Genomic DNA, 13,553 nt, shown 5'->3' with positions numbered 1-13,553 from the left:
TACCCAGGGCAGCAAACAATCACATTTACAACGAATGTGTGGATCTGGTTGACTTGCCCGCAGCAATTCCATCAGGAGGTGATTCTAATACCACAGGCAGGAAGGGCAATCACAGCACAGAGTTGGCCTATTGCCATGGGCCTTACAGATATCTTCTCATTGAATCCTTTCATTCCCCTGCAATAAGCATCACTAACCCAATTTTACAGATGAGGAAAAGGCATTCAGAATTTATCAAGAGAAGGAACAATGTATTATTGAGGAATAGGCAATTTTGTCATTAGCCAGGAAGAATGGAAGGGGCTTGTGGCATTTTGGAATATCTGCCTCAGTCAGGGTGAGGATAAGACAAAAGAATTAAGCCAGGCCTGGCCCATTCCTCCATCCCTGGATTCCCTCAGTGATCACTGCTCTATCTAATTATCAGATTAAGGGTGTCAGTGAATTGGAGACCTTCACGCAGTGGATTTACTCCCAGACTGAATCATCTGTTATAATAAATTATTATAGCTTATTGTGACAGGAGCAGAGAGAATCAATCAATACCAGAACTTAATTTCCCACCCATGCCTAACTAGAGATGTTCATTCTGGGTAGATATTTTACCGGAAACTCCATCCACCCTTTCAAAAAAGTGAAGTGAAGGGATGTTTTGTTTCTGCAGCTTTTAACAAGCACATACACAGCAAGAAGGAAACGCTTTCTTTACTTCTTGGCTGCTCTTTCCTGAACGCACACCAGCCTGAGCCCAGCCAGCTGTGGAGATGCACAGCAAGGGGTGGTCTCTCCCTCTAGAATATGTCTCAACAGTATGGAGGGAACAGAGACCTTATGCAACAATGTAAATAAAAATGAACACTAAAGAAAATCCCTCTTCTTTACGCTCTTGATCTCCACTGTCCTAAAGCAGACATATAAGGAGATCAAGAGAAGGCATTAGCCTTAGCAGCAAGATTTCCTTTGAACCGACTAAAATCTGAATTGAAAGAAACTCTTGGAATCGCTCCTTTTTTGAGTTTGTGTAATTGAGTTTGCTTGGAATTCACAAAGTTACCGCGTTTAAATAACTTAAAATTCCTCTAGAAAAAAAAAGGTGTTTGGGACTTCCCTGGTGGTCCAGTGGTTAAGACTCCAAGCTTCCACTGCAGGAGGCCCGGGTTCGATCTCTGGTTGGGGAACTAAGATCCTGCATGCTGTGCAGTGCAGCCACAAATAGAATACAATAGAAGAGATAGAATAAAATAACATAGAAAATTCCTCTTGAACATCATTTCCCTGGCAACTGTAATAAGCTTTTAATTACTTTTCCGTAGCCAGAAGCCTCAGTTCTGACACTGTAACCGAGAACACTTTTTCCAGAAGTGGGACAGGATTCCAAGTAGAGAATCCCACTCGCGAGTGTAGTTTGTGTTTTTTCTGTGCACGTGCTATGAGGCCAGGACTGTTGGCAGCAGCTCCCAGGCAGAGGTGACCTTCAATGCAGATATTTTAGTGCTTGTTTACTAGTTGCGTTTTGAGGCACTGGAAACTCTTTAATGGCCTGGGGAGACCAAGTCACTCTTCCTTTTTGTGGTGTGTGGCCAAGGGTTCATTCTCCATGTATAAGTGGCAGCTAGGAGGGCTTGGGGATGTGAACATGTTAGCCATTCCAGTGAAGCCAAAGCTGATGCCCATGTCATTGGCTCTAACTCTGCTGGGTTTCTGTCTGAGGCAAGGATGGTCCCTGGGGAAACGGGTTCAAATAGCTACTGGATGATTCATCCCCACTGAGGTTAACTTACTTCCTCTTGTGCTTCCTTCCTCCTCAGCTATCCTGCCCAGCCCTTCTGGGTCTCTTGACTCTGCACAAGCGAAGGCTGCCTCAGTCCCCAGCCTGCGGTCCTCGGGGATGACTCAGAGAATGGCTTTCTACAGGAAGATGCTGCTGCCACGTCCTCTCTGCATTCAGGATGATCTTCTCTAGGTGAGCGAAGTAGGATGAAGGGCTTGCCTAGGAAGCCTGGTCCTTACAGGCAGCAGGCCAGAATCAAAATATATCGAACACATACTGAACATTCACTGTGTTCCAGGCACGGGTTCTCTTCTCATCTGAATCTTCATTATCGTCCTAGGAGGTAAGTGCTATTTTGGTCCTCACTTTACAGATGAGAGAATGGAGGTTCAGAAAGGTTAAGTGATTTGCTTGGGGTCACAGAGCTAATCCATAGCAGAACTCATCTGAGGCCAGGCAGTTATCTCCAGCAGCTGCCTTGTTGGAGGAATGAAAATGTGAGCACACAGATCCGATCTCTCCTGGCAGAAGCCCAAGTTTCCAGGTCCAACAAACCCAGCCCTGCTTACTCAGTATCCCTTGGATGTACTGCACATATTTTTATCCTTTCACACTGGTCCTCAGCCTCACCATGCCACACTTGTTATCTTTGCTTAGAATCCCTTTTCTCTTCCAGTTTGTATCCTACAAAGATTCCAGGGCTCCGCCACAGTCCCACATCTGCTAGGAAGCCTTTCCTGACTTCTGTAGTCCATTAGCATATTTTCACTAAGCTGTAAGTATATGATCCTTATCCATAGATTCTGTCTTTATTCTAATTTCCTATTGTCCCCTCATTTATGAGAAAATAACACTTCATCTTTGTACTTCAACTGTAAGCTCCAGAAGGGCAGGGACAGTGTCTTTCCCTTCTTTTATCAGCACAGCACTGTGTGCACATGGAGGGCTCCCTGAGTCATTACTGACTGTAAAGAGTGGCATAAAAGGAACAGCTCCAAGGACGAGGCATACATTTTAAATTATGTCCAACTGTATGCAGGATCTGTCCACGTATTTCACCACTGGAGTTTGTAAATATAACATTGATCTTTTAGGTCCATTGCTGCAAATATGTAATCAGGAATGTAGATGTCAGGGAAGCTTTAGACTTATTAGCTTCATAGTCAGCAACTCAGTTCAACATGGGACCCATAACTTCCGTCAGTTGTGTTCATCTTAAATGAAGGATTCAAATGGAACGGAGTTATGAACGTGTGACTTTTGAAAATCAACACTTACGTAATTATTGGTTTGCAATGAGGTTTTAATCCTCAAGGTACTCAAGGTGAAAAATCAACATGGTTCCCATCAGGACCAATTATTTGTTAGCTACCACAGCCAAAGCCAGACTTGACCTTCATGTTCATTTCACCTTCACTTCACATCCTGAACCAAATTTCCTCATCTGGAAATGAATGTGGATGATGATTCCAACACTGAGATTTTCTGATTCTAGATGAGCAAGTTCTTACATCCCTTTCTGCTCCTTCCTTATTCCACAAGGAGGTAATGTAAAGAGGAATGTTTTTCTGAGGCCAGGCAGTTATCTCCAGCAGCTGCCTTGTTGGAGGAATGAAAATGTGAGCACACAGATCCGATCTCTCCTGGCAGAAGCCCAAGTTTCCAGGTCCAACAAACCCAGCCCTGCTTACTCAGTATCCCTTGGATGTACTGCACATATTTTTATCCTTTCACACTGGTCCTCAGCCTCACCATGCCACACTTGTTATCTTTGCTTAGAATCCCTTTTCTCTTCCAGTTTGTATCCTACAAAGATTCCAGGGCTCCGCCACAGTCCCACATCTGCTAGGAAGCCTTTCCTGACTTCTGTAGTCCATTAGCATATTTTCACTAAGCTATAAGTATATGATCCTTATCCATAGATTCTGTCTTTATTCTAATTTCCTATTGTCCCCTCATTTATGAGAAAATAACACTTCATCTTTGTACTTCAACTGTAAGCTCCAGAAGGGCAGGGACAGTGTCTTTCCCTTCTTTTATCAGCACAGCACTGTGTGCACATGGAGGGCTCCCTGAGTCATTACTGACTGTAAAGAGTGGCATAAAAGGAACAGCTCCAAGGACGAGGCATACATTTTAAATTATGTCCAACTGTGTGCAGGATCTGTCCACGTATTTCACCACTGGAGTTTGTAAATATAACATTGATCTTTTAGGTCCATTGCTGCAAATATGTAATCAGGAATGTAGATGTCAGGGAAGCTTTAGACTTATTAGCTTCATAGTCAGCAACTCAGTTCAACATGGGACCCATAACTTCCGTCAGTTGTGTTCATCTTAAATGAAGGATTCAAATGGAACGGAGTTATGAACGTGTGACTTTTGAAAATCAACACTTACGTAATTATTGGTTTGCAATGAGGTTTTAATCCTCAAGGTACTCAAGGTGAAAAATCAACATGGTTCCCATCAGGACCAATTATTTGTTAGCTACCACAGCCAAAGCCAGACTTGACCTTCATGTTCATTTCACCTTCACTTCACATCCTGAACCAAATTTCCTCATCTGGAAATGAATGTGGATGATGATTCCAACACTGAGATTTTCTGATTCTAGATGAGCAAGTTCTTACATCCCTTTCTGCTCCTTCCTTATTCCACAAGGAGGTAATGTAAAGAGGAATGTTTCTGTTGGGTTGATCCTCTTTCACCCAAAGGATTAACGATGTATGCAAGGTGTCAGGCTCATGCCGGGGAATAAATATAAAAAAGAATTCAAATATTTCAAGACTGGGATTAAGTTCTGAAAATGGATCTACTAGAATATTTTAGCCTAAGGACATGAAATGTATCACTTTGTGCTGTGAGGCGTGGTAAGCCAGTGTGTTCCTGGGAAGAGAAATCACAAATTAGAAAAGGAATTCCAAATCCATGTGTCTGCAGGAATTTAAGGAAAAAAATCACATACTATTCGTTTTATTTGTGCAATAAATTGTGCTTGCTCTTTAGCACTTATAAAATAAGGCTAATGCTTTACTCAGTGAATTAAACTCTGATTTTTGTTTTCATGGGCTATCCAAGTAAGATACATAGGAATGGGATTATTTATTAAGGACGATCAACTCAAATTTTTCAAATAAATGCAAATCAGAGGTCAAAAGACCAATGGTAACAGCCATCATCCCAAACAGATTTCGGCATAAAGTAAGAATGAACCGCCCCCCACCCCGCAGTTCCTGAAGCCAGCTGGATTGGCAGAAATCATAGCTGTCTAAATACATATGACTCTTGGTTGCTTCCAGAAAATGCTGACAAACTAAAATTAGCAGCAACATGGAACATCTACTTCACTGCATGATCACTACTTGTAAGTTAAGAAGGAAAATAAGATTCTGACTATTCTGATGAGTATATAGCATTTTAATTTTGTGTAAAAAATTTGGGGGGGGGTCACATTCTTGGCTTTGCTGAATAAACAAAGTCGGGAAAAGAGGGGCTGCATGTTGAAGAATTCACTAAGGCTTAATGAACAAGAGCTCTTTGGGGATGCCTTAAGAGTTTTAGTGTACCATTTTCTCCCTTGTACCATTAACTTTTTCAATCCTTCAGAAATCAATAATCAGGGAACTCTTCCGTAATTTAAATCCACATGTTTCTTCCAAAGAGGGCTCAGATTAGAGCACCATGAAATAATCTTACAAAGATATCACAGAAATGTATTTTTCACTATGTGTTAACAAAACCTTTTTGTTTTTAAATCTTGGAAGCCTGAGAGAAATTCTGAAAAAAGAAAAAGCAGAATAGCCATAAATATTTGAAGACATTAAAATCTCACCAATTAAATTCCCCATTACATTTAATAACATAAGCTTTAAAAGTCACTTTATCTATAGGCCAATCTACTGTACCAATGTACTTTTTTAATACTTTCTGTAAGCTTTTATTATTGTTTATTACCATATTTTATTGAGGTATAGTTGATTTATAATATTATATAAGTTTCAGTGATTCACAATTTTTAAAGGTTATATGCCATTTATAGTTATTATAAAACATCGGCTCTATTCCCTGTGCTATACAATATATCCTTGTAGCTTATTCATTTTATACATAGTAGTTTGTACTTCTTACTCCCCCTACCCCTATCTTGTCTTTCCTTACTAATGTACTTTTAAATCCACTGTTGACCTTCTGAAAAGCCATCAGTCAGTACAGGACTATAAAAGCTGATAGAAGAGATGCAGATAACCATCAAATATAATAAAAATGAAAATACAAGATGATGATGAAGAAGAAAAAGAACCAGAAACACAAGAGGGTGATCAGTTACCGCCTGGGACTCTCGTCAGATGAACATCTGCATGAAGTCTCCTTGCCTCCTGCCTTGGTCGAACCCGTTTGTACGTGGTCCCGTCGCCCTGGTGGTCCCATCCCCATGGTGCCCCAGGCCTTCTGTGTCCACTTTGCCTCGGTGACAGTGGGCCACCTGCACACTCGCGGTCCTGACTGGAAGCAGAAAATGCACCAACCAGATTCGTCTTTCCCTCCCCGGTGAGACCTTGGAACGCTTCACGGTAGGCTTTCCCAAATTCTGTGTTTGTTTTCGTAATATCGCAGGGGTGAGTAAATCTCTTGTGAGTCCCAACAGTGCTCCTGGAAATCTCAGAATAACTAAGTGATTCGTAGGATAACTGAGTATTAGGAGCGGAAGGATCTTAGGGTGACCCAGGGGGTGACACATTTCTTTGCTTTAAAGAAAGATGAAGCTCTGGGAATCCAGCCAAGCTCTGAGACTTGCCAGACCGTGTGCCCTGGCGAGGCCTCATACTCGTGCGTCCTGACCCTGCACAGTCACTGCTTTACCTTATGCTGCCCCCAAATGCGGCTCTTCTCTTTGGAGTGGACCCCCAACTCCTTTGGTTCCCCCAAATGCAAGTCCTTTGCAGAAGATCCAGGAGCTGGTGAGCAGAGGCAGATCTGGGAAGCCTGCAAGTGGCCAAGTTCCACGGAAGTGCCACAGGGCGGGAGTGAAGGCCTTCTCCTCCAGGGTGGCCCCCAGAGCTTTGGGTCTGCAGGTCTAAGAAGGATAAGCATCACCTGGGGGCTAACACAAAGATGTCTTCTCAAGACATTTGTCAGGGGAGGATTCCAACGCCCAACTTCACTGTTGCAAGATTTTCATTGTCCATCAACATGGACAAGAACCACAAGGTACAGTAAAACCCAACTGGACAAGCTACAGATTGAGGTGCATTAGGGCAGACCCAGGAGGGACAGACAGCGGCTGAATTCTGGATACCCACATCCTCCTCCTAAGAACAGCTGTATCTGCCGATGGCCACCCTTCTTTGGGAGGGCGCCCTGGAAGAGACAACCGATTTCCCCGGGGAAACTCACAGATAAGCTCGGACTTGTCTTTCAGTGGGTCCAGCCTTCCTACGTCCACGCAGAGCAGCATCCACCAATCGTGATGCAAGAATGGCTGAGCAGGGTGTGTTTAGAAACAGTAAGACAGGTGGTGAAAATGTGAGCAAGTGTATCTCTGCCAGTCAAATTCACTGAGTGATCCAGAGAGGTGAAGTAACTTGTCCAAGGTGGCAAAGCAAGTTAACTTTGGTCTGAGACTGAAACCCAAGGTTCCATTACAATACAAATCAATACCGATGTTTGTTACTATAAATGTTATGCCTAAGTTCTAGTTACATTTAATATTTTTGTTCAAAATGGCAGTTACTTTGGAATGCCGTACTTTTATCCTGCATTCTATTGAAACAAAGTTCTTTAAGGAATAACGCTCCCTACCCAGACCGAGTCCCTAAAGGACACAGGTTCCTCCAGGGTGCTTCCTACAAGACCTACGATGGACAACGTGGGTACCAGGACCTCCCGGGCATTGACCTACAGCCCACACTCACAGCGATGCAGACACACAGAGGCCTCCTGTGACCCTTTGAAGTCAGAGATGAACGCTTCTAATGGAAAGTGACACTGTTGACCTTGAGCAGCTCCAGACATGCAAACTTAGTAAGAAAACCTACCAGGAAGAAGTGGAAGGAAGCCCCTGCCCTGGGCCGGTCCGAGTCCAGCAGTCCTGGTGACTGCGAGCCCCTGCACGCCTCCCTTCCCCTGACGGGGTCTGCTGGCACCTGCGGGATGATCTGTTTTCGGTGCAGAAGTGCTGGGAAGGCTCGGTGTTCGGGGGCTGCCTGTCATGACCTGAATGCACGTGTGTGCAGGGGCCTTCCTTGCAACCCACAGAGCTTAAAATACGAATCCCAAATTAGTCCTTCAGTGTCCTTTTCCCATTTCACTCGAGGGTGTGCTCCCTACTTCCTTCTCTTTTTCAACAAGGTTAGGGGCTCCCTGGTTGGCCTTTCAGGAGACAATCCATGTCTCCATGATCCATCCAACGGGAGTCTTGAGACGCTGACTCCACTGAAGCCAAGGGGGCTGAAGGGATCACAGATGAAACAGGGCATTGCTACACAAGTGGCGAGCTCTGCTAGGCCTCCAGGAGGCCCCAGTCCTTCTGAGGATCACTCAGCACCTACAGAACACGTAACAACACTTCTCCACTGCTCTTGAAAAGGACTGGTTCACTCAGCATCCACAAAACCTGTTCAATTTTATCTCAGTGTCATATTCAAAAAATGCAGCAGGAAGGTAGGCACTATTTGTTCTCTGTATCCATTTATCTAACAATAAGTACCTACAATGAACTAGGAATTATATTTTATTATTTAAAAAATTCAAAGCTGTAAAATACAGCCCCAGATGAGAGGTTACCAAAAGCAGCCTGAAAGGATCAGAATCGCTCACTCCCAAAATTCTGCTCTGCAGCTCAGCTGAGGATCAAAACCCCCAGACCCAAGGGAAAGCCCAAGATGGAGATGGTCTTGCCAAAGGCCAAGAGGAGAGGCTCGGGAAGCCAGCCAGCCCGGGAGAGGAGCCAGACGATGGCCTCAGGCAGCGCATAAGGCACAGGGCACGTCGGGAATCTTGGTAGGACCTCCCACCTTGCCCTCCAATTTGGTTTTAAATCCCTGACTTCTTTCTCTTCTCCCAGTTTAAAAAAAAAAAAAAAAAAAAAAAAGCCTCTCTTCTCCCAGTTTAAAAAAAAAAAAAAAAAAAAAAAAGCCAAAAAGGAAAAATTCATTGGGATACTTTCATTTGTTAAGTCAAATCTAAACTTAAAGTCAGTAAATTGTGTGGTTTTCTTCATCCTTCATGAATGATGAAAACTGTCCATTCAAAAACTACACTAAGACACTGTGTTCCTAAATAGCAATACAGCTTTAATTGTAGGGCATGAATCACCTTGCAAACAAATTACATCACGATGATTTATCAATAGGTACTGTACTGGTTGTTGTCGGGTGTTTTTTTTGGCAAACTTAGAACAAACCAGAGAACAAAATGTAAGTCTCCATCATCATGTAGAGAAATAAAACAAACCTAAAGTATCTACCTTCGTGTCAAGTGATTCACACTGCAAAAGTAAAACTGAAATCTACACTTCCAGCAGAGTTTTAAAAATCCTTAGTGTAAGAAACATAACCAATTAATACAGATCAACGCTCATTTATATGGAAATTTCCTGTACAGAGGTAGAGTCCAGTGTACAGGGCTAAAACAATATTCCATCGTCTAAACAAGACTGAGTCAGGCTTTACGGAACCCACTTTATCAGACTGTATGTACATACATACGATAAATAGACTATACAATTTTTTAAGTAGTTTAATAAACTCCATAAAATAATAGCAGATGCATTGAAATATTTACATAATTCAATTTTCAAATCTCTCTCATTCAAATAAAAGGGATAAAAATAAGATGTCTGCTTTAAAGGCAGCAGAACCTCTTTCCTGAAATGGATGTTGGGTAAAATACGATACTTTACATGGGAGGAACTAATTTGAGAGGTATTCGTATTCAGTTAAGAAAATATGTCCCTTTTTAAGCTATATAGATTAGGGAATATAAAATGATATTTTCTATATGTTTAGGTCTCTATTTCAAATTCTAAATCCAACTCTTACTTGACGAGAGAAGCTGATTCTGGAACCCATACAGAGTGTATCAACACAATTATAATGGAAAGATAATTAACTTTTCATATTCTGCTTGTTTGCTTTTGAAAGTTTAAGCCAGAAAGAATTTGACAGTATTTCTGGCCCAAAGAGTTCCATTTACACATGATACAAATTTCACAGAACCTGACTAGTACTTGGCTTGGTGTTCTTGGGATGCTGGGTGTTTCCGAGTCCCCCCCATTAAGCAAAGCATGTCTCATCTGGAGCAGGCATGTCTGGGGAGCAGGTGGATGAGTTTAGGGCACAGACTCATAACCTAAGATTCCAGAGTTTTCCAAGCTCACACAGGAGGAAGGTGAAACACAGATTTCTGGCTGCCATTTGCCTCAAAGACCTGATGAAGGAAAAACTTAGAAACCTCTGTCATTTGTGACCCAAGAAAATGCGCAAACCCCAAAGCATTGTATGCTTCACTGACCCAGATTCTTAAGACTGATGTGGTATTCTATCGTTAACCCTTTAATTTTACTTGATGTAACAGATTTTTATCCAGCCCATAAGACTATGAGGGATAGTCAGAAACGAAAATAGACGGTCATAATTAATGACGCATAAACCTTCACAGTTTAATTTTGTATAACTTCACTAAGCACCCACAATGAAAATGCAAGTTGAGTTTTTTATTCAATCATTCTGTGAAAAATACCTCAGTAAATAGGAACATTTTGCCCTTCAATGATCTTCCACGGGAATACCCACCCCCACCCCCGTTTTTTTAAATTTTAGATTTTTAAAAAATTTTATACAAATAGACTAACTTTGATTTAAAGTAAACATATAAAAATTGAGAGGAATATTGCTTGCACAATGGACGTGGAAGTAGAGGAGGGGGTGGGCAGGGGGAGGAAGGGCTCCCACGCGGGCTGCGGGGGAGCAGCCTCCACCAGGACGTCAGGGCAGAGAGAAACCACCGCAGGACCAGAAGGCACAAGCACCCATGTGATCTAGAATGTTCCCGGGGGGAGGAGTCAGGGGGAAGGGCTACGTTTGGTTCAGCACTACAGTCAAGTTGATTCTGCCACTGTGGAGAAAACCGGCTAAAATAAAGGTGCACAGAAACGTGACAAGCGCTCCCCCTGGAGAGGAAGAAAGCTCAGAAGACAGCTCGCAGGAGTTGTGCAGAGAGAAACAGCCAGTACTATTTATTTGGATGTCTGTGCCATGGTGGGTACAAACTATATTCTCTGCTCTGTGGGACCAAAACCAAAACAGAATAAAACAAACAAAAATCCCCTCCCCCCAAACCCCCGAGAAGCAGCAAGAAGGAATGCAAGAAGTCTTACGGGACATACTGATCCAGGTGGGGCGGTGAACGCGGCGTGCGACTTGAATGCACATCCAACTTCGTCACCTACGCCGGGCTTTCCTGTCGGTTCCGGCTACTGACCGACGGTGGGGGTCTTAGGAAATGGCCAAGCCGCTTTCCGTGCCTCTAGCCGACTTCCTTTCCCTTCCCTTCGTCCTCCAGGGTTAGAGTCTTTCCTCCACGAAGGAAGCGCTGTTCCGGGGCTGGGGAAGGCTGGACTGGATCCCACGGTACCGACTTCGCGTCCTCGGAGCCCTGCTGCGCGTGCGCGTGGCGCGGAGGCGCTCATCAAGGCAGCCTGGCGGAGCTATGAATTTTAAAAAAAGGAAAGGAGAAACAAAACCAAACCACCCCAAGACTGTCTTTTCTCGAACTAAAGGAGAAACTGAGGGATGGCACGGCCTCCAGCGGGGACGCCCACGGTTAGGAGATGATGGCCGGGGACCACCTGGGCAGAGTCAGATTGTCAGCACTCGCTGACCGCTTCCTCGTGGGTCTTCGCAGGTCCTTGTACTTATCCTCGCAGAGGCGGGAGATGGCCTGGGGGCAGAGGGGAGGTAATCAGGTCAGCCGGGAGCCAGCGCCCTCGCCCTGGCCGGCCCTCGGCACCAAGGACACTCGGGATGAAGGTGCAGAGGGCCTCTGCACCTCCTCTGAAGGAGGGCTCTAACCCGTGAGCCTCCTTGTCGCCACACTTTCAGCCGTCAAAGTCGGATGGGAAGAGCTGGGTGCACGTGCAAAGATGAGCTACACACAAGTGTAAGACACAAGAGTCACACAGCTTATCAGTGATGGCCCTGAACCCAGGCCAAGACCACAGGGGCTGGCCCCGGCTCTAACTGGGCTGTGGAGAAAATACTTTGAAAAAATGAAAAATAAAAAGGCAGAATCAAACTTTTTCGGATTCCCAATCGGTAGGGTCATCTGGTAACTTTTTCCTTATAAAACTGCATGCTGGGAACACTCTTTTTGTGGGTACATTTTTTTTAAAACGGGTTTTTAAAAAACTTCTTTGACTTAAAAAACAGTCAGTGCACATTAAGTAAAAACCGCCATTAATAAGGTTATTAAAAATATGAGGTTGTACAAATTAAATCCAGGGCACCTCGTCCTTATTTTATGACACGCAGTATCAGGAACTGCCGTGAGCACACAGCTCAGTCGGCAGCAGTGCACCCGCCGGGCGCCGACACCTCTTACCTCCAGCTTATGGGCCCTCTCCCTGCTAAGGGGCTCCAAGGGGAAGCTCAGGTTGTTGGCTTCCGCCAGAGAACGAAGATCAAAATAATACTTGGCATAAACACTGGAGGGCACGTTGATGTTGAACTGGAGCAATTCGAGGAACTGTCGCTCCAGCTCGTTCCTGCAGAGAAAGCCACAAACGCACAGCTCAGCCATTGTCCCCACCTGTGGCCGCCTGGGCAGGCTGCTGGACACAGCCAAGTCCACCTGGTCCAGTGACCGGAAGGATGAGTCCTGATTAACTGGGATGATCACCAGAAAGTGCTTCAGGGCGACCCTGACACTGAGACTGAGCGCGTCTGTGCACGCGCACACACGCGCACACACACACACACACGCACACACACACACACACACGGCAGGCTCTGGCCTCACCTTTCCGCGTGAGCCATTGGCTCAAACAGGGCAGAAGATGCAGTCGAGAGCTGTCAAGTGGAGTCCAGTGAGGGCGGACAGCAGCCTGGAGGACAGGCCTCCCCAAGACCCAGAGGACTGCCCTTCCCCGGGAGGAGAGGTGAGGACGCGCTGACCGGCCTTCCTCTGGACCACGGGAGGAGGAGCGGTTCCCCAGCCCCAGCGCACACCCATCACCTGCAGGGCATGTGAGGACCCCCCTGCTGGGCCCACCCATCTGATCCGGCAGGTCTGGGTGGGCCCGAGAACGTGCATCTCTAACACTCCTGCGAGCTGCCGCTGCTGGTCCTGTCCGCCCGCTCAGAACTACTCAGCAACAGCCCCTGGTCCACAAGGGAGCCCAACAGCTGTATGAAGACGAACCAGGGCGGCCAGAATGCATCTGAAAACTTCCCTGTCATCAGGCCTACTTACAGGCCTACTTCTCCGTAGTTACTGCCGGGGGAGAAGCGTCCTCAGCGACAGGTCTGTCTGGGAGCACTGCTCCAGGGCCACCTCTCCAGGCAGCACCCCGGGATCACTTCTGTCCTTTATCACAGTCTCCCCTCCTTGTCTCCTCGGAGCCAGAAACCGTGACATCTGATGGTGCAGCCTGGCCCCAGCTCAGCACCTGACATGAGGTTGGTGCTCCATAATTCCTGTTACTGAAAGGAGCGCACCAAGCTCAGCCTGGGTGGAGGGATCCAGGCTCCAGGGAAGTGAGAGCTGAACTGAGCCCCAGAAG

At 45.3% G+C, this 13,553-nt stretch overlaps 1 protein-coding gene and 1 long non-coding RNA gene across 4 annotated transcripts in view; one reads left to right on the top strand and one right to left on the bottom strand.

The window, feature by feature from the left end:
- Positions 1-6,108, top strand: part of LOC112397946 (uncharacterized) — a 30,898-nt gene extending 24,790 nt beyond the window's left edge. The window contains exons 2-5 of one of the 2 annotated variants that reach the window (XR_003002893.1): positions 1,809-1,963; positions 2,070-2,114; positions 4,963-5,138; positions 5,971-6,108. This is a non-coding gene — a long non-coding RNA (uncharacterized LOC112397946). Of the gene's footprint in view, positions 1-1,808; positions 2,115-4,962; positions 5,139-5,970 lie in introns of both variants that reach the window. The other variant, XR_003002892.1, reaches the window with a different exon arrangement.
- A 2,937-nt stretch (positions 6,109-9,045) lies between these two features.
- CCNY (cyclin Y) overlaps positions 9,046-13,553 on the bottom strand; it is a 33,607-nt gene continuing 29,099 nt past the window's right edge. The window contains exons 8-9 of one of the 2 annotated variants that reach the window (XM_024742278.1): positions 12,374-12,536; positions 9,046-11,713 (exon numbers count right to left, since the gene is read on the bottom strand). In XM_024742278.1, coding sequence (XP_024598046.1) covers positions 11,597-11,713; positions 12,374-12,536 — 280 coding nt within the window. In that variant the 3' untranslated portion in view covers positions 9,046-11,596. The other variant, XM_024742276.1, reaches the window with a different exon arrangement.

The sequence above is a fragment of the Neophocaena asiaeorientalis genome, unplaced genomic scaffold, assembly GCF_003031525.2.
Source record: "Neophocaena asiaeorientalis asiaeorientalis breed wild unplaced genomic scaffold, Neophocaena_asiaeorientalis_V1.1 scaffold781, whole genome shotgun sequence".
NCBI lineage: Eukaryota > Metazoa > Chordata > Mammalia > Artiodactyla > Phocoenidae > Neophocaena > Neophocaena asiaeorientalis.
This window is presented reverse-complemented; position numbering and strand designations above follow the sequence as displayed.